General features: G+C 38.0%; 1 protein-coding gene across 2 annotated transcripts in view; it reads left to right on the plus strand.

Moving 5' to 3' along the window:
* MAP3K7CL (MAP3K7 C-terminal like) overlaps window positions 1–15,655 on the plus strand; it is a 31,381-nt gene extending 15,726 nt beyond the window's left edge. For both annotated transcript variants that reach the window (XM_086739656.1, XM_010119616.2), the window contains exons 4-5: window positions 5,674–5,789; window positions 14,491–15,655. In XM_086739656.1, the coding sequence (XP_086595782.1) occupies window positions 5,674–5,789; window positions 14,491–14,671 (297 nt within the window). In that variant the 3' untranslated portion in view covers window positions 14,672–15,655. The remainder of the gene's footprint in view (window positions 1–5,673; window positions 5,790–14,490) is intronic.
* Window positions 15,656–21,122: the final 5,467 nt, after the last annotated feature.

The raw sequence follows: 21,122 nt of genomic DNA on the forward strand, positions 1-21,122 counted from the left end.
CTGCTATATTTAGACACCTACATCAGCATCTAAGGCCTTGATGTTTAGGTCACTGAATACAGAGGAAGGTATCTAGTGTTAAGTACCCACATTACTATGCCCTGTGTGCTGTCTGTCCTGTTCCAGCATTTCCTGTGACTTGGTCAGTTCATCTCCCTCTTCTCTGTCAAAGTCTTTATTCCAGCTGAGAGTTTGGTCCTGAAGAGGGAAGAGCACAAGTCACATACAGATGTACAGGGTGTTCTGTAATTCTTTATCATATCTTCTCATAAAATTGTGAGCTTGAGAGAGGCATTTATGTCATATTTAGTATTACAAATCTGTTGAGATCAATGGAGTTAGGTGACTATAAAATTGCTGCAACAGAGAAAAGGCTTCAACCATTTATAATATCAATTTGTTGAGTCAAGGGGTAGTTTTGCGTGCTTTAGTGGGAAATGTCTATACAAAAGAAATAATGAAAATACTATGAAAGGAACAGTTTGTTGTGTGTGGTACAAGCATTTAGCAGAAATCTTGTTTACTCTGGAACTTTCATAATGAAGCTATTGCTTCTACTGACTGCCAAGACTCTTGATAGACACAAAGAAATTATTTTAGAAAGTTTAAAACTATACTGTGTTTTTAAAGGGCATGCTGTATTTTTTAATATGTTTCAAATTCCAAGAAAATTCCTAGAGTACTGTGGTACTCTATAATTAGATTTGATTGCTGATTAACTTGGTAAGTCTCCTGTAATGCTGTTGTGATAAATCTGATCTTAGATTACGTAAGACACAGATGCTTACAAAGTCACAACATCATACTAAGGTTAGAAGAGAATGGAAGATCTCTCAGGAAAGAAGAGCAAAACTCTCAATTGCTCCCATCCAGTTGATTTGAATTGTTTGGAGGAAAGACAACTGCTTACTTTCATAGAAAAACTAGACTAGACTAGATATATCCTAGACTAGATATCTGAAACTGGCTGAAGAGTTCCAGTTGCACAACAAAAAGTAGCTGCAATGTGCAGCTATAACTTGTGCTTGGAATCATGTGATTTCTTCCATCACAGAAGAGACCACAAGGTATAATGAACATGGGCCACATGCAAAATATTAGCACTGAACTTTCTGGTCTTCTGGAATAGTTTAGCTGAAAATTATCCAATTTACAAAAAGTGAGACACCACTCTTTAATTAGACCAGTGCTAAAGATTGCCTTCTAGATAAGTCCACATATTTAGCTGGCAAAACTGCATGATGCAAGTTTTTCTTTAAACTTCAGCCTTTTCAGGAGATTTTTTTTTTTCACAGTAGAACCAAAAGTAAATACAAACAAACAAAGGTGAATTAAACAATAAACTTCTAAAGTTTTTTAACACTTGGGTGACACTATCAACTATACAACTGTTGTGGACATGAAATGCTGATTTTAATATGGCAAGGCAAAACACTTCATCATGTGAGTGAAGCAAAAAAATTACTGAAAACTGTCCTTTTGTGCCCCTCAGCAAAGATTTTAATTAGAACAGCTCCTTCAACCCGTCTTAAAAAACAAACACAACCGCTCAAGCTCTTTCTGTTTCTTCATGAACTGCCTTTGCATATCATCTTCCAGCATCTTTTGTATCTGGATTCCAAACAAAAATATAAACAAACAGCGCATATGTTTTGAAAGGATGTGCATACGTATGTGCAGTTACAGAATAGCCCGTAACAGGATCTCTTAGTGTCTACTTGCTGGATTCGTAGAAAGTTTGTCAACATCACAGTAAGTTATTCAGCACAATACAAGGAAAAATCAGGCCTTGTTGAAAATTTGGCATAGCAGGATAGACCACTAGTACCACCGAAAGCTGTAGCTTTTGTACTGGCCTTGTGAACAAAATCAGAGATGCTGTGTGTGCGTATTTTGTCAGCACAGGAAAACGAGAGTGGATGACACTGAAGCCTGAAATAATCAGGATTAAAACTAGCAACTGTTGCCATTAAATATAACTTTCTTTGGCAGGGATGTTTTTTGCTTATGTAGCAAATATGCTTTTATATATATTAATTTATGGACAGGCAAGATACTTTATGAAGTAACAAGCTCAGGCTGTCCTAAGGAGAAATTAAAGTATGGCTGTTGGCGTCTGAGTGAAAAAAAAAAATGTATACTGCAAATTGAACTTTATTAAGTTCCTGTTCTAATTAGTCACCTGGGTAAACTAGCAAACTCTTACAAAAAAAAAAATACTATACTTCATGAATGACAAGTGCTTTCTGCTGGGAATACCAGTTCTTTTTCTCTACCACAGGAATGCCATCAGGGTAGCATCTGCAACACTTCCCATGGCCTGGCTACAGGCATTCAGAAAAGTCATTCCAGGTGGAATGGGAAGCAGAGGACTGCTTGGATAAGCTGGGGAAAATAAATTTCATCTAGGATGAACTAGAGGAATGCAGCTTTATTGAGACAAAGGTTTTGGAAAGTATATGAGATCACTTTATAAGTACTTAATCTCAGGGGTAAAACAGGGAAGACAAAGAACCACCATTTGAATGAAAGATACTGCAGGCACAATAAAAGACTATACAAACCTGACTTCAGCAAAACCGAACTGGAAATGACAAAAATATTTCTAATCCTTGGTGAGGCTCTGGGCCAGTCTTACAACTGAGGCAGAGGATTTCAGTTTTTCTAAGACAGAACTGGGTAAGCCTCTGAATCCCAGGATTTGCTTCTGATAACAGGGAACTGGACTTGCTGATTTTGCAGGTTACTTCCATTCTCATTTAGGTGAGTAAGGGCTAGTCCAGTAACTGTTACTATTCTGTTACAGTTTTATTTTCTAGGGAAGTATGTTAATAGTGTAAATGTCTGCTGGCTAGTTGGAGTTACCCCTTTGGAACAAGCACGTTTTGCCTCTATTTCTGCATTTGTTTTTCAGGAGTTTCCCTGCCATCTTCTGAAAGTGCTTCTCTTGGTGGGAACAGCTGTATCATTAATTCTTTGCACTCTTGTTGGTGTCAAAAAAGTAGGCTGTTAGACATGGGTAAAATAATTTCTCTGTGCTTTTGTATTGGCTTGCATTTTCTGGTGAGCAGCAAAGAACTGACCAGACTTGTATCCCTCCATTTTTTTCTTGTGATTGCAGTAGAGGTGTTTGTTAAGTAATGAATGCATAAATCTGTTCCATGTCCTGCTGGCCAGAAATTACTCATGAACACTGTATGTACTATCTCCAAAACCTTTCTTAGAAGTTTCAAAATAGAAAAGAGCAAACCAAATTGTTCAATCATCTAGTCATATAAAAACATAATCAAATTTGAATTTTAAAGTAAAAATACACTCAAAATTTAAAAAGTTCTTGACAGAGTGCTTAATAGCATTAGACGAGATTGAAAATAATTGTGTGAACAGAATATTAGTAAATTGTTTGTATCTTTTGTTGTCTGTTTATTTTGAGTGATAAAATATCAATGTAAGAAAAAATGACACTGAAGAGGAAACAATGATAGGAAGGGGTTTGAAAGTCAGCAACTGGTTCTAAGTGGGAATTAGATACTAAGTCTCAGCATGACTAGATAATTTTTAGCTCTCTATATATATCTTTTGAGTGGGAAGCTGGAATATAGACACTGAATGCTACTTTAATTTTTAAACTGGTTTAAACCAGCTAGATTTGCAGAAAGTAAGTTGGAAGCAAAAGCCAATTTCTTTTTCTTTTGAAGTATCATTGATTGGGGACTTTCCTCCTGGGTTCTCTTCAAAATTGTTTTATTGTGACACATTTGTTGTTTGCTGATCTCTAGTAGATACCAGAGATGCTACTTTGGCTCACCCTGGCATTCTTGGATTAGAGCACTGAGACTTCTATATTCCGTCTTGTTAAATTTAATGCTTATTATTTGGGTGGCTGTATGAATGGGGCTATTGCTCATCCACATTGAAATGCAATTAAAAGCCCTTTCCTAGGGACCAGCTTAAACAAGTAATGGACTGTTCTTTCCCTGGGGTCCCAAATTGTCCGAGCTCAGAGAGAATAAAAGAATGTGCTGTGAAACAATTCTCCCACACCATTTTTACATTTAGAACATAGAAAACAAGTGTCTGTTTTAAAATTTTAGTGAGGAACCATGTACCATCCTCAAGTTCTTGCAAGATCCATACATTAGTTACATCTCTGCGTTGGGGTACCTCTGAAGCAAACTTATCCTGCCCACTGGATAATAATATTTTTAATTTTTGTGAATATGTTTAATTAAATTTACATTTCCAGTTCAGCTGAAACAAAGGCTTACAAGATCATAAATAGGAAAAGTCTGAAAACTTGTGTTTTTCTTTTTTTTTTAACAATATAATTGAAGGAATATTTTACTACAGAGAAGAGTCAAAGTAGGACAACAAGAAATAAAAAATAATCTACTTATATTGTGAAAGGCAATTGGGTGTTCTTTAACTGGACAGTAAAGGAACTATTTTAAGTGCTTCCTTTTGCTTCAAGCAGGTGGCTCAAGCATGCTATTTGGAGTTCATTTACAGTCAATTGATTCATGGCTAATAACTTAAAAATACTACACTTCCTGAAAGTATTATAGCCAAAATGTGACAGTCAAGCCTGAAGCCTGAATTAAGTTGCATTCTTTTTAAGAAACAAAACACTGACATTTAACCAAACTGTATTTTCAAGATCTTGGTTGAAATTCGTATAAGGAGTCTCAGGACAGAGTGGGGTTTTTTTTTGCCATATTTATTGTCTCTAGTATACATTCAAAAAAAAAATTAAATCTTACTGTGGTAATGTTAGTATTTAGGCTAGGAGGTACTGTGCTTTTGCCTTCACTGTGTCTTTTTTTACCTGATTTTTTTTTTCTAATTGCTGTCTTCCTTCTACTCTCAATCTCACCTTTCATGGAAATTTTAAACACTTTGCAAATATAGCTGATTTAACTTTTATAACATTTCTGCTAACTAAGTATATCCCCTTCTTCTACAGTACATTGAGATGCAGAGAAACTGGTTATGATCTTGAGCAAACTACTTACAGTTAGAGGCATTGCTAGGATAGAACTCATCATGAAATCTTGGCTGCATTGGAGTCAGCAGTAAAAATCCTGTTGAGTCCAGCAGAATCAGCCTCAGTGTCCAATTCACAGTCCTGTCTCATTTAGTAATAAGCTGGAAGCTTTGCATCTATGGAAAAAAAGAGAGTTTAGTCAATAGCTGTCCATGTCTTGTCTTCCCATCTTGCAGAATTGAAGAATAAGAGCTTGTTTGCACTCAAGTTACCGTTCTGATCAGTGCTGCAGCTTCTGCAGTGAAAACATACTCATGTATTTTATGGGTCTGACCAATGCATCAGCTTATATCACTGGAACTGGAACAGAGGGAAGTAAGGGAGAATTCTTTCTTTGAACAATCTTTAAGGATACTTTGCAAAATTGACAAGGAAAGTTATGAAAATCCTTACAATGTTTGAAGGTTTATGCACATTCTTATGCAGGGAAGTGGTTTTTTTCCCTACCTTGAAAGACCATCACTAGGAATATTTGGCCGTATCCTGCAGTTAGGGTGGAAAAAAATTCTTTAAGTGTTCTCACTGGAATTAAGCTAAATATTATATCTTTCAAAATACATGTTTTTTTTTTTCCTAATATTTAATTCAAAAGCAGTATATATATCTTTTTTCTTCTTCTTTTCTTAAAGCCACTGCCTCCTTGTCATGACTCTCAGGAATCTATGCAGGTGTACAAACAGCACTGCAAAATAGCAGAAGAGTACCATGAGGTCAAAAAAGAAATTGCTCTGCTGGAAGAAAGAAAGTGAGTAACTTTCCCAAAGTATTTAATGATGTGTATTCTCTTTGTAAAATCCTGTTCTAAAAATGAGGATTTCACATGATATTTTCTGACTTTATTCCTCTGCCTGATGGTCACAGTACAGCAGAAAAATTAGGCCATTTGTCCATAGGATCAACTGGGACCACTAAGGACACTAAGTTGTCATAGCTCTGGGCCCTCAGTTATAGAGATGTCCCTTAAAACCTTCTGTGATAGCTTCCAGGTCACATAACAGTATACTTGAGCTGGTGCAATTCCCCTTTTTAGTTTTAGGGATTTTTTTTTTGTTTCAATTTAACCACACACTTTAATGAAGAGCATAATGGATCCTCAGTTTGGTTTAGAGTACTTGACGATATTAGTAAATATTTTTCTGTGAGGTACATTGTCTCTATGTACATTGACATTTTAGGTATTCCTATCCAAAGTACATAAGCTGGAGACTTTTTTTTTGTCTATGGCCTATACTGATACCCCTGGCATTTTTGCATGACTATTAAATGGAAAAGTCTTGGTCCCTTTCCACAAGAAACCTGAAAAAGAAGTTCAGAGAGAGGAAAGTGGGTGATTAGTGAAAGTTTTTAACAGACAACCAACCTCAAGGAATAACAGTTACTGCAGAGTAAACTTTCTCTTTCAAATGCTTTTTTATTTTTACATTCACACTGAAGGTGACTTCAGGCAGTGTTGCCTTCCTCAGGGAGACCTACCTCAGTGTCAATCTCTGAGACTTCTTGTTTAAATGAAGACCACACCATAATTCTTTCAAGTGCTGCTTGAACAGAAACATTTGGAATATAGCAACGGGGGTCAAAAGAGCTCTGTTGCAGAGTGGGCTTTGAGTAGAAGCTGGACCACTGTATTTCATAGCAATCTTCGCACAGCTGACTATGCAGTTCAGCCAAATTTGCATCCATGGGAGTCTCCAGCTGCAGAAGCAAGCTGATGGGAGGGAAACTGGTGAAATCCTTTAGTCTTACAAGTAAAATAGCCAAAGATCTCCTTGAATCCAGACTGTGCAGGGTAAGAAAGTGAGACTTGCCCTTGACAGGGCTCACGGCTACAGGCACAATATAGTTAGTTGTTGCCTGAAGTGTCACAACTAGGTGAGGTTTCCCACTAAAAATCCCCTTTCACTGTAGGACCTGCATGGCACTCAGTTGCTGACAGATTGGCACAAAAGTTAAAAAAGAAAAAAAAAAATAACCAGAGCAGATTAACACTACATTGTCCCAGTGTTTGCATTTGATTCATCATTAATTAAACTTGGCCAATCAGAAGTAATTGGTGTTTTTTAAAATGATGTAGAGAAGATAATTAATTCAAATAATTTTGCAATGATTTATCAAATTTGATTGTCTAATATAAGCTGCTTATACGTCTGTTTAGCAAACAAGTGAATTTGGTGGAAACCACGTTTGTTTGTCTTCTCTGAAAATCCACACTGAATATAAAATATTAAATGTATAAACTCAAAAGGTAGCCTGATATCATTTGGGTATTAGAGTCTACTAATATAAATGCATTATTGTTACTGACACATCCCTGAATTAGGTGTGCACATTTATGGAGTAAGCTTGGAGCCCTTCAAAACTAAACTCACATATATATATTTTGGCAGTAACTAGAATGAAAAAAAAAAGGGCTGTTTGGATTCACTTTTGTTTATCTATGGAGTCTGCGGTACAAGCTACATTAGAAATATTTTTCTCTTTGGGAATGACAGATAAACACACAAAATTGTTTACCTGAGCTCAAAACTATCCTAATCATCCTCTGAGCCCAGAAGTCAGCCTCTCAGCAGTGGTTACTCTGGATGAATCAAGGGGCTTCAGGCTGGCATTTTCATTCATTTCACCAGTGGATGTCAACAGTGGAACAACGTGAGGAAGCTTCCATCACTGCTACCTTTGCTGAACCTGTTCTGTGGATAGAAGATTTCATGCCCCAGTGAACATATGTCAAAAAAAGAGTAGCTGAATAAGGCAGCACATAGAAGTATTTTGGTGTTGGTCTCTTCTCCCAAGTAGCTAGTGGTAGGATGAGAGGAACTGGCCTCAAGTTGTGGCAGGGGAGGTTTAGGTTGGATATTAGGAAAAATTTCTTTACTGAAAGAGTGGTCAGGCACTGGAACAGGCTGTCCAAGGAAGTGGTGGAGTCACCATCCATGGAGGTGTTCAAAAAACATGTAGACATGGCACTTCAGGACATGGTTTAGTAGGCATGGTGGTGTTGGGTTGATGGTTGGACTTGATGATCTTGGAGGTCTTTTCCAACCTTAAAGATTCTATGGTTCTATGATTGTATAATTTACTGTGATTCTTATGTGCCTTCTAATTAGATATTTGTGGCCTAGATATTCACATGCCATGTAGCTGTGAAATGCCTAAACATAACAAATATCAGTGCAGCACCTTTAAGTACCTTCCAGATCTCTTAATCTGAAGGAGTGGTCCTACAAGCACTGGGATTGAAGATGTTTAATTTCCTACAGGTTGGTGCACTGTGGTTATTTGATTTTGAGGTTTAAAAACCTGCAAGTGCCAACTGAACCTTTTTCTCTCCAGACGGACCTATTTATGACCCCCCGACTCCAGGCAGATTCTCCATTTTGTAGTATTTTGGAGGAGGTCTCACAATAACTGCATTTCCCCTTTGGGATGTCTTTGCTTTCTGTAGCAGTCTTTTTTTTTATAAAACCTTCCAGAAACTAGTTGGGACCTGAAATTGGAAGGTTGATGAAAAAGTTATTACTCCTTTACACACATGCAAGCATACACAACCTGAACCCATTAACCTGGATTTTTACATAAAACTAAATAGAAAGGGAGTATAAGTGTGGAAGTGAAGGGGTAAGCAAGAAGTAAGAGAGTTTTGGTCTAGTGATCAGTGATTTATATTTGAAAACATTCTCAACAGTTACAATTTGAAAGTTAAAGGAAGTTTATGGAGTAGCAGATGCTCAACGAAGAGGAGAAGAGTGGATTACAATGGCTAGGGTGGCATGCGTATTGAATATTCCATTCCTAGAAGGGAAGGATTCTTTGACTTTTCTAAAAAGTCTGATGAGATGCACAGCTTTTAGCCTCAAAAGCAGTTGTAATCAAATTGAAAAGATGGAGTTGTTTTGCAGCTTTCTGAAATTTGCTCCTGTTGCGGCTGTCTTTATGTTCTTTCTACATTTGAATTTGAATGCATGGAAATACAGATTCACAATTTCCTAATATACCCATTATCTATTGTCTTTTTTTTTAAAAAAAATATTATTTTGATAAAATGGACAAAGATAGAGTTTCATCCCTTTTAATAGGAAGAAACCATTTGTGCAGTGTTCTTCAGTGTACATTTTTACCAAAGGCAACCAGAAATGCTGTTGGGTGGTACCCCTGCCAGTGCTCTGAACTTCCTCTCCGCAGATCAACTCACCTGTGGAGTTAAAATGTCAAGTCCCACCTGGCAGTTTCTGCACCTGTGGTGCCTACAGGTAATAATACACTGTGCATATAGAATACTGAAGACCATGATTTTCAGGAAAAGAGCAGAAAATGGATTAAGCAAATTTTTGGGGGTTTGTTGGATAGGAGGACGAAATAATGTTAAGTTAACCTGACATAAATGTCCATATAGGTATTGGATCTTTTTACTAAAACAAAAAAATGGAATAGTATTCATTCTACTTTAAACAATTTTTGTTCCAACCTCCGAAGTTCAGTGTAACCTTTTATATATGAAATAATACATGCAGGTATATTTCTAAAGGAGGCATCTTTAAGAAACAGAAAGTTGAATAACATTGTTTTAAAAGAGCCAAAAACATTTACTCTTTTGCAACTTTTCAAAGGCTTTTAATTCTACTTAGCTTGACTTGACTCTCACTGTAGTGTGAGGATCAAGTATGGCCGAAGTATAGAAAGGCAGTGGTGTAAAATGACAAGGGTCACTTTTCATCAGAGGAAGAACAGAGCTTATTTGGCCCTTGCTCTTGTATGCAGTGTAGATGGCAAGAGAATGCACTAGGCTGGGAGTAGGAGAGAAGACAACAGTTATTTCACAGGAAAATGGGAAATGAGAGAGAAGGGGAGGTTGCAGGTTCAAAAAAGGGAAAATCAAAGGACAAAGCAAATAAGAAGGGGGAAAGAAGTTACTCTGGAAAAAGACAAACAAGAGGAAGGAAGAAATTGAAAAAAAATATTAAAAGAACATTGGGTAGATGTATTTGCTGATATAGATCATCATAGCATTGTTTGCTGTCTTTAGTCAAACCCTTCCCATTTATGCCAGCAATATGTAGTACAAGGGACAAAATCTCTCTGGAATGGGACACATGATTGAAAAGAAAGAAAAGGGTGTGGAAGTGAGAACACACCACATTTAGGTCACAGAATGTAATTTAATTTATGTTCCAGAAACACACATGTATTTCCATAACAGATGTTTTTGGGTGTCTAAGTTTGGGTGAAAGGGATGGGATGGCTGGTTATTTTGAGCACTTGTTATATTGCTATTACTAGATAATGACCCTGGATTATGTAGTTAAATATTAGAGTTGCCATGGTTGCTAGCTATATCTTATATTCTTAGCACTGGCTGGTTTTCTCTTTTTCCTCCCCCAGACAATTCTAATATAACTCTCCAGAAAATATCATTTGATCACTACCTGGTTTAGGATCACTCCTTTTCTTTGCCATGGATAGGATTTCTTTTCCTTCTTTTACACATATCACAGCTGACATGCAGTGGAGCTGTCTGCTTAATTTTGTGGGATCGTTCCATATGATTTAGCATGCTCTCAAGACCGTAGGACTGTTTCTGAGGTCTCAAGCCTAGATGGTTTCTCCAGGTACACCATCCCTAGAGTTTCTTTCCCAACACTTTTGAGACAAGTAGCCTTCAGACTTTCAGGTACTGCAGAAAATGATTGGTATAAACCATAAAAGCAACCTTTTATCTTAATCATTTTTGCATTCTATACTTGATTTTTCATCATCTCATATCCAAAATATGTGTTACTTGCCAAATAGTGGAAATTATAGCTTTTCTAATACAAAGAGAAACCTCAACTTGCCCTATTGCAGTGGTGAACACTTAAGGACTTATGTGCTTGCATCCGAGACATATTTTCATTTACATTAAAACAGGCTGTCTCATTGTTTTCAAAATTAATTAGTAGACTTTGAACATGCAAAGGCAGTCTCCTCAGACAGCAATTACTTTACAGAGTCTCATGATTCTTCCTGATGTGAAAGCCACATCAAATATGGGAAGAGTAAGTGACCTTATGGCCACCAGAACACACAGACACATTAGCTGGGAAGAAATGTGTAGTACCACAGAAGCATGAATGTGAATACATTGTTCACAATGGGGGAAAGACAAGTCTGCCTCTTTGCACTGTGGAAGCTGTTTTCCTTGTTTCCAGTCCATCTCCAAAGACACTTAATTCCAGATAGATTTATCTGCTTCATCTGTCACTTTTCTTGGTATTTATTCATTATGAATATTACTGTAAAGGAACTTTGTTCTCTATGTGGTCAGTCATTAAGGCCAGGACAAGAGAAATAATTTCCTTAAGACCATGCTGGGTTTTTCTCCTCCTCTGGTATGGCTTGTGGTTTATTGGTTTATGATGCAAATCACAGTCATCTTCCCTTCCCACCCAAACCCCTCCCTGAAAAAGAACACTTAAAGTGTGCATTACAGATTGTCTCAAAGCTTCAAGTACCTCAGCACCATTTTAGAAAATACCTTATCAATGCTGTTAATATTTAAACTCAGGGTAACCATTAACAGAAAATACAGATTACACAATGCTAGTCCTATTTTTTAAGCATCCATAACAAAGGCTAGATGGTGCAAGAGCTTAGTGTGGTGTTCTTTAACCTCTGCAAGCTAAGTTCAAATCCCGGATTAGATCAGAAGCAAATGTTAGGTACTGTCCTCATCCTTTTGTGAGCTTCGTAAACCACACCATTCATAACATTTAGCAATTCCCTGGTACTCTAATTTTAGATCTGTGTGGCAGGCTGGCAGTATTTGCCTGAAACATCACCCTACCCTGTAAACAGGTGTTGATCCTGATGGGAAGGGAATAAGTAAGTTCTGCTGACTCAGAAGTGGGCAATTTTACTACCTCAGTGCGAGAAATTGCTTTCTGTGAGGGAAGTCCTAGAGCGTGGACTACAGCAATGAGTATATTTTGATCTTAATGCATTTATATTTTCCTTAATAGCAAAGCTAAATCCCAGGGCAGAGGAAAAAAAAGTTTTCTGTGCTGTTTGAGTATTACTGGAGAGCAGCACAAAAGTCATGCCTGCACACAGCCTCATCTTATCAAACCAGGACTGACATTCATTAATAGAGCTGTCTGAGTTTGCACACTGTCTGTCTGTGCCACTCCTGGCTCAAGTCCAAACAGAGTAGTTAGTACCTTTCTTTTTACACGTACCATAGAAGTCCCTGTGGAAAAGGTTTACCTGCTTTTAAGATGCTATTTGCTTATTTGCGTGTCCACTGCATCTCTCTGTAAGAACCTCATAAGTGTAAGAAAAGTAAGGAAGAATGGTTCTGAATTAATTTGTTAGGAATATTTCTGAGTCAACAGTCTATAATTTGGAAGAGCTTAATTTAATTCTTCAGTCCAGCATTGCACGAGTAGAATAATTGCAAAGAAGTATTGCTGAAGCTCTCTTTTGGTCCTAAGAGACAAAAATCTTCAAGAGAAAGCCCTAAGAGACTGACACGATTAAAGCCACTGGACTTGTAAAATCTCATTGTCCCTAAATGCATTTCTCACTCTCTAAAGCATTCATACAATTACTCCTTTGTGGCCTATAGTCCCATTAGTAGGAGCTGGAATATCGAACTGTCTAGCAAGATCAGTTCATCTTGGCCAATTTGAAAATTGGTTATCTAGCATGACCAAAGAAAAGAGAAATTATTTTGTTAATGGCTTGCTGCTTTTAAAATATTGTGTCAAGTGTTAATAGAATTCTGCTGAACAAAAATATGCTCTTGATATTTTCTCTTGAAGACCTGGTTGAATATACCTTTTGTCTGGTGAAAGGAAAGAGAAAAGGTTTTGCTGCAGCACAGCTGCTCTGTATTACCTCAGTGGTATAAAACAAAGCAAACATATTTAGCTACAGGAGGGTTTTTATATATTTCAACTTTTGGATGATGTAAAATTGCTGTAATGGCTGCTGACTCTTCCCTCCTTTTTTTTTTTTTTTTTTTTTTTTTTTTTTTTGTATGGGAAACAGTTGGGAGAAATGAGTGTGCCGGGAGTCTCTTCTAATTTGACTCCTTGAACTTCAGTAACTGTGACTGTAAGCAGTCAGCGAAACCATGGGCAAACTGTGCTATCACTGAAAGCTGTAGTAAAGACAGAGGAAGATCAAACCAATCCTAAAAGGCCAGATAGAAGCGTTTTTCAAAACTCAGGTGCTTACAATTTTGCTGCTTTAAGTGGTAGTTGTGCAGCTGTAAGTTACACAAGTGAATAGTAAATACTGAAATGTTATCATTTCAGGAATACTCTGACCTGTGATAACAGAATTACTGATCTGTAGGAATTTCCTGTCTGAAATCACTGGTCTAGCTTGACAAGAGAGCTCCTTTAAAGACTGCAGCAAAAGCTATCGACTTGGAAGGCATTACATATTCCCCCTGGTGATCTACAAGCATTGTTTTGACATGACTGAGAAATAAAGTCACAGGGCTTTGAACAGTTAAAGATTAACTAATCGCTGAGATAGAATGATCAAAAGAACTAAGAACCTTTTAGAAGAGACTTCCTGTAGCAGAGGTGAATAAATGATTTGACTTGAAGGGGAAAAAAAAAAACCAATAGAGGCCAGGCTAGCCTGCTAGGTAACTAAGTGGAGAGCGATTAGATACCCTGTGTGTTACTCATGCCTTCGGTGTGTTTTGTTTTAAGTCCTCTTTTATCTTAACTTGTGCTGAGGTAATTTCAGTAGATACTGTATAGGAGACTCCAGCTCCTGGCCAGCTCTGGGAATACAGGGCACTGTGTGACCATCTAGAAGGAAGCTTTGAATCAGCTTGAATCCTCCTGTGTCTGCTCTTGAAAAGACCAGGAGGGGTCAGGTTTGCAGCTCTATCACCCTTCCTCAGCAGCTGGGCTAACGTCTGAGCATAAACACATTATAGAAACAATATACGTAGTTCAGATTCATGTGCTTAGTATTTACTAGAATAATTTTTCTTTGTAGCAGAGAAAAGGAAACCAGGTGTACTTCACAGAATTTACTGATAAAGCTAATCAACCGGACAAAAAAAAACCCCTCACTCTCATTCATATATGTTTGGTATTGAGAGAAAAATAAATTGGTATTCTTCAGGCAAAATATTAGCATGTGGTCTCCAGGAACTTGATTCTCCTCTGTGAACTGCATGTTCAACTCTTACTGAAGTCAGAGATACCTGAAGGTCCTCAGCATTTTGCAGGTTTGGTCACTGAACAACAAACCTATTAGAGATTTTGGAAGCCTCATCTTTTAAAGTGAAAGAAGGACTCTAACAAATTAATTTTCTAAGTCTTTGTTTCATAAGAGCTCAAGTAATACCATGTTAACAACCTATAGTCCAGCTTTAACCTAACACACGATGAAAAATTTTTGCATACTGCCATTTTTAATCTTTGGGTTTTTTTCATAATTGTCAGAAAGGAGCTGATTGCCAGGCTGGAACAAGTGGAAAAAGAAAGTATGGATGCTGCTCAGCTGGCTAAGGAGTACGCAGAACTGACAGAGGAGAACCGAACACTGAAGCTGGCCCAGACACAGTGTGTAGAGCAACTGGAAAAGCTCAGAATACAGTACCAAAAAAGACAGGGGTCCTCATAACTCTCAACTAGCTTATGTGAGGCAGTTAATACAGGTTTGGTCCTGTGCTGGAAAGAGATTTTAAAATAAAGGTCTGTTTAATATGTTATAATACTTTACTACAGATACAGAGTATGTAGAAGTCTATATTTGATTTAATGCTTGCCAGCCAGTAGCTTAATATAATGGATATTTCATCCATTATATAATGGATATTTTATTTCAAGTAACATAATTGAAGTTAATCTATCCCCATTATATGTTCTAGTAGATCAGGTTTCTTTTCTAAACATATTTCTTCCAATTTAAGAAGATATGGACACACTAGAAAATGATATAAATAGTCTCTGTGTTGGGAATTTGGACCATACTAAGGCATACAGCAGCGACAATGTTAATATATGGAATACATGTATGTTAATTTTAGTTTGGTGAAGATTTTTTAAATTATTTTCCTCATGCCTAAAGTGTTTGGAACAGATCTCCTCACTGGTAAAAACTATACTTTATTAACCTGTGTCAACTTGACACCGTTGTATAAAATTGGAGAAATTGCACATTAAATATTGAAGTAAGATAATTCTTTTTTTTTATCAAGTGAGTGTCCTGCCAGTAATAATTTTCAAGTTATGAAATTAAAAGGAAACAGATGAAATCAAACTGTCCTTCCTCAAGCGTAAAGATGGCTTTATTGTACTTTTTGGCATGCAGGAACTTAAAAATTAATATATGAATACTACCATCATAGTTTTAACTGAGAATATGTCAGTAAAAGTAAAGTACTGTGAGGATATTTTGTTCTTATTTTCCAGTCTATTTTGAAACATAAGAGGCTGTAAGTAGGGACAGGAGTTCCATGATATACAAATAACCTGGAAGTAAAATGTTAGTTTTACTTGCTCTATTTATCCCTGTATTTTCCTAGATCAACTGAAAATTCTTTGTTATACTTCCATTTCTATTCATACAGTATTTTTTTCATTAAAAGCAGATATAGAAAAGCCATTTTATGTTCTGAATGTTCTTAAATCACCCTGTATTTTTAACTCTGCTTGACAGATGCAGCTTGTTACATCTTCATGAGGCTGGAATTCAACTTGATGTGTCATTGGTACTGAAATGTGTCTTAGTAATTGAAAACTATCCACTAGAACTTGAGCTTTGATTATTATCACTACTCTGTTACAAAAATGGGATTGTATGTTTATCAGAACAATTTCTGGGGAAGTCTTTTGGCACCAAAATGTTCCCCAGTAATCTCAGCAGCAAAGGGGACAAAAAAAACCCCAAGCTGCCCTTTATTTCTCTGTGCTAACTACCTACAGTGTTCCCTGCAGCACAGGCATGAAAACAGGCTCCGCATTACTACAAGCACCTGGCATTGCAGTAGGAGAGCAGGATGAGGTAGTAGGAGAGGACAGCCATGTCTCCACTTCTCCTGAGCCACCTGGCACTGCTTACTCCCTTGCCCTGGCCAGTGTGGAGACACAAAGGGAAATCACCACTCTGAGGCCTGTGCTTTCTGCTGGGATGCTCCACGGGCAATGTAACACTGTATTTATTCCTCTTTCATTGTCATCTGAGGGTCCAGTTTTCACTATGTCTTGTGAAAGTTGAAGAGAAAAAAAAACAATAATGAATAAAATCACTTGGAATGTCAAGCCTGGGAATGCTGGAAAAGCCTTGTCTGAGTTTTGTGCTGGTGGGAAACACCCTATACAGACTTAAAGGCTCCGCTTTGAGCACAGGACACTGCAGAATCTAGGATGTATTATTATTGTCTGTATTTATGTGTTTTGAAAAAGAGGATTCTCGTTTCCAAAATGAATTTGTCATTTTAGTCAGAGATTTTTCCATCTAGTTTTGAAAACGTCAGCCAGTCTGATTTCAGTGAATTCATTGAAAACTGTACAAAGTACATAAAATTATTTCATTAACAGACTGGCTTTGGATACAAATGGATCAGACGGCAGAACTTTACTTAAAAATAACTGTATTCACCTTGAAATTTTCTACAAGCAATTATGCTTTAGATGTCAGAGTAATGATAGATCATACTTTTGGAGAAAAATCTGAGGGAGAGCCACAGTCATGTGGAGAAGGAAAGCTGGGCCTCATTCGTAACACATAGCAATTTGAGAGTAGCCAGGGAATACGTTTTTTCTAACCTATAGATACTGACCAGTGTGGAAGTCTTCAGGAAACATTTTTTAAGGTTTACATACACCAAATTCATGGTGTGGTCCAGCTACCAGCCTGGATAAACATGGAACTCTTAAAACATTGCAAACTAATCGACGTCAGAGATTTGTATTTAATCTGGACTGTGATGATTTGCAGTCAAATTTTCCTCGTACTTATGGTGAAAATAAAATAAAACTTCTTTGTATCAATACATGGATGCTCATGTACCTGAGAACAGTGACTCAGAGAAATTGCATCACAATCCAAATGAGTAAAACTGATACAGAAGTACCAAGCAAGAAAAATTAAAGTATCCCATGAAAACAAATTTTTAAATAAAAAATAGCAGAGGAATTGGGATTCAAAGACAGGGTAGACAAATGGAATTTTCCAAAAATATTAATAGGCAAGTGAAATTAAAATGCAGAAAAGTTAGCATAACCCAGAACAGCCTCTGAAAGTTAACTGTTGTATCTATCATCCATCTCTGCATTTTTTTTATCAAGAGCATAATAATGATAAACCATATTCAATAAATCTCCAATTCTGACATGCTGAATTTTCCTCTACATATTACTTGGAACTGTGTAGCTCTGCTGACTCAATAGCTGAAATTAAGTTTTTTAAGAAAATATTTGCTTGTCATATTTATGCTGAATTTTTCAAATGGATAATATGATTTGTGTCCTTCTGTTATTTAAGGAGAGACCTTAAATTGTTTTGCTTACCTGGGTTCATTGTCAGTACAGAGCTGTAAAGAAATATTTTATACAATTATTTCAAAGATGATTTTTCGTTATATTTCACCCAAAAGCTTGGAAGCCAGTTTCAGCTTTTGAGTTCAACTGCCAATGAAACATTCAACTTTGTAACTTCTGAGTACAGCCTCTGACCACTGCAGTTGTATTCACCCAAACCCCAGCACGGTCTGAGCCTCTTGCTGGCCATCCACCAGTGGTCAGAAGGCAACGAAAGGCACGTGAAAGGCTCAGATGACAAAAGAAGTTGCTAAATGCATACAACTACATAGATACAGTCTGTTACACAGATAAAATCTTGTTCTTGCTGTTATCCAGGTTATTCAGGTTAGCAAAAGTAAGCATGCCACTACAATGACAAATGCATTTGCTTCAAACCACTTAAGAAAACAGTTAGTGAAGTACATGGGTTTAAAAAAAATAAGACCTGTGCTTTCCATTTCCTATTATTACTAACTTCCTTCCATCGTAACAAATGCTGAACAAGCTCAATTTAAGTATTCCAGTTAGCAAGGATATGACTCATGCAGCCTTGAAACAGCCAGAGGGTAGGACAATTTTACACTTGGAAGTCTGGAAGATAAGGACCTGAGGTTTGGGTTTGGCAGCTTTTTTTCTAATGTTTGCCTTTCCAGGATTATCTTCACTGGCTAGTTTTGTAAATTAATGATCTTTCGAAGTGTGTCACCTCCCCCCAGAGGCTTTATTGCCATCTAGGCCTTTGTGAGGATTACACATTTTTTCATAGCAGGTACAAATATGCTGGGGTACAACACAGAGCCTTCCTTTGGTCTCTGTGCTAGGGGAGCGCTGGGACATGTCTGTTTGCTGCTCAAACTCCATTCACAGACCACCTTGCAGAAGCGAGCTAGTCGCAATCTTAGTCATGGAGTCAGCTGATGGTTTTTCATACATGAAATTCTTTGCTTGTTCAGTGCTCAAGATGGACATGTCTAGAGAAGCAAGGGAGACTGTTGTCTGGAGGAGCCTTGCCTCTCTTCTCGTGGAGGGTGCAAAATGTGTGGTGGTCGAAGAAGAGGGTTGCAGGGAAAGAAAGTTTGGTCCAGGCAGTGACGTAGCAGGTGGAGCGCTGGCCCTGGCTGGCAAGCGTGTGAGGGAGAGTTGACAAAACCTGGGTGCCGGTGTGACTTTTCTCTCCTGTGCATGTACTTCCACAGAAATACATGCGCACGCACAGCCCTGAGGGTCTTCTCCCTATATGTATGGATAATATGGCGATGAACATCCTTGGAAAACCCATGATGAAACTATTAACTGTCTTCATGGCAGGCCTGGAAGGTGTGCAGCAATGAAGGCCTAGGTCTGTTACTAACAAGTACTGAAAAGCTGGCCCCCGTTGTCCATCCTGCTGGGCTCCTCTGGCACAAGACCAGACATTGTGATTCCATGACTGTACCACAGTGCACATTCAGGAGGGAGGGAAGCAAGGCGGAGCTGGATGGGCAGCCTCGACTTTAGCCTTTCCTCCACTGAGGCCCTTAGTTTTGCAATGTTAAATTGGGAGTTACTGAGATGGTCCTTCAGATGCACACCAAAACTGTGCAGATGACATTTTAAATTCAAAGAAGTCAATTATTTCATAAGAATGACAAAAATCTACCTTGCTTGGGACAGTGCCAGTCACCTGAAGGTTCTTCAGTGCTTCTTACAAGGAATGTCATGTATTACTGTCGTAGTTCAGCCCCAACGGAGACCAGACTACGCAGTCTCTCTCTCACTCCCCCCACTCTCCGAGAGAATAGGAGGAGATTTGACAAACAAAAGAAAACCAGGAAAAAAAAAAAACAAACACGCGGGTTGAGATTGAACAAAAAGTAAATTTAACAGTAATGACAGAAGAAAACAATAGAGTGATGGAACACAAATACAGTATAATAGCTCACAACAGATCTCCACATCCAGTCTCTTCCAACTAGGAGGGCCTCCCTTCAGCACCCTCCTCACTTATATACTGAGCATGATGTCAGATGGGATGGAATAGCCCTTTGGCTAATTTGGGTAAATTAACCCCAGCTGTTAGCTAATTAGTTAACTATCCCAGCCATAGGGGCTACCAGCTTCAGTTCTCCACCCAGCTCAGGTAAATATTAACTCTATCCTGGCCAGAACCAGGACAATTACTCATGCCATATGAATGAAAGGTGACAATCATTCACAAATTACTACTAACTTTGACCCAGGCTTTCTAGATTGCACAGTCTGGTGGTTCACACTGTAGAAAGAAAAGATTTAGAGTATGAATCACTCAGCTTTCCTACACACCAATCATCAGTTCCCCCTTCTAAACCTCAGTTCCCTTAATACCCCCAACCACAACCCATGCATCTGTACCCCTTCTCTGAGTAAGCAGCGTCAGTCTAGAGCTCAGATCCAGTTGACTGATGATCTCATGACATGGTCTGATGATCGTCGTGTGCTTGAGATGGTTTCCAAATGTTACAATCATACGACGTTTCATGGTTCAGGGCTGGTATATGGCAGCAAGGCACTCTGCCAGCCTGCAGGTGCTGGCTGTGAGATGTGCTTGCTTTCTTTGAACTGTTTAGGAAAACAGGAGAGCAGGTGGTCTGCAGATTTAGTTATTTGTCTGAATTTTATATTAAGTTTTAATGCAGAAATTAAGGAAATGAAATGAGGATGTGTGTGCTGATGTAACAAATGTGCGGCCAGATGCCAGACTGTGCCTTGGGCGCTCAGAATGAGTAAAGTGATATGAGAACTGTAAGTCACAGAAAAGAAGTAGTTACAGCGAGGAAGAGGAACTGGTGAGTGAGTTGTGTGCCTTAACTGCTTGATTTCCTGCTTCTTATGGCTTGCACCAGATGTATAGGGTGTTGTCTTTAGCTCAACATTAAGAAGCTTTTGTTCGGATGTTTCCCAAAGCATCGCCACTCATGGGCTTTGGCTGCTTTCATTGCAGAGGTAGAGTTTGGTGCTTTTATTAACTGGATCCCCTGTTACCCACATAAAGGGACAGTGACGTGATGCGATCAAAAACCTTCCATCTCTGTCTTATGACTTTCCTCCACGCATATGACACATCTCAGTGCACAGCCCAGATTTGCCTTTGCCTACAGACTTTCTCCACAGCCACTTCGTCACAGTGCTCTCCCCAGCTTGTTCCTTTGACTCTTGCCTGTCACATTCATCTGCTCTGCTTATATAGCTGAAATAAGTTAATCACTCTGAATCTTTAAGAGTAGAATGAGGCAAATGCATTGTTTAAAAACATTACTTGCTAAAAACCTTGGCTGTCTTGTGGTAAGACCCTTTTGTATTCATGTGCTGCAAGTACATCAGCATATAGGTTTACTCATTAGATGTCAGTACAAAAAAAAGACAAGGCAAATGTTAATATTCATGGGAGACAGGCACATTGAAATGTACTCATATAAATACAGTTCTAAATGTTAGGCTTATTTGGGGAACTCACTGCCTGGTTCTGTGTCCAATCATAAAAAAAAAGACCATTATTGACGTATGAAACAGTACCTGCTTATGAAGTTATC

Source organism: Chlamydotis macqueenii, chromosome 1, assembly GCF_036417535.1.
Source record: "Chlamydotis macqueenii isolate bChlMac1 chromosome 1, bChlMac1.mat, whole genome shotgun sequence".
Taxonomy (NCBI): domain Eukaryota; kingdom Metazoa; phylum Chordata; class Aves; order Otidiformes; family Otididae; genus Chlamydotis; species Chlamydotis macqueenii.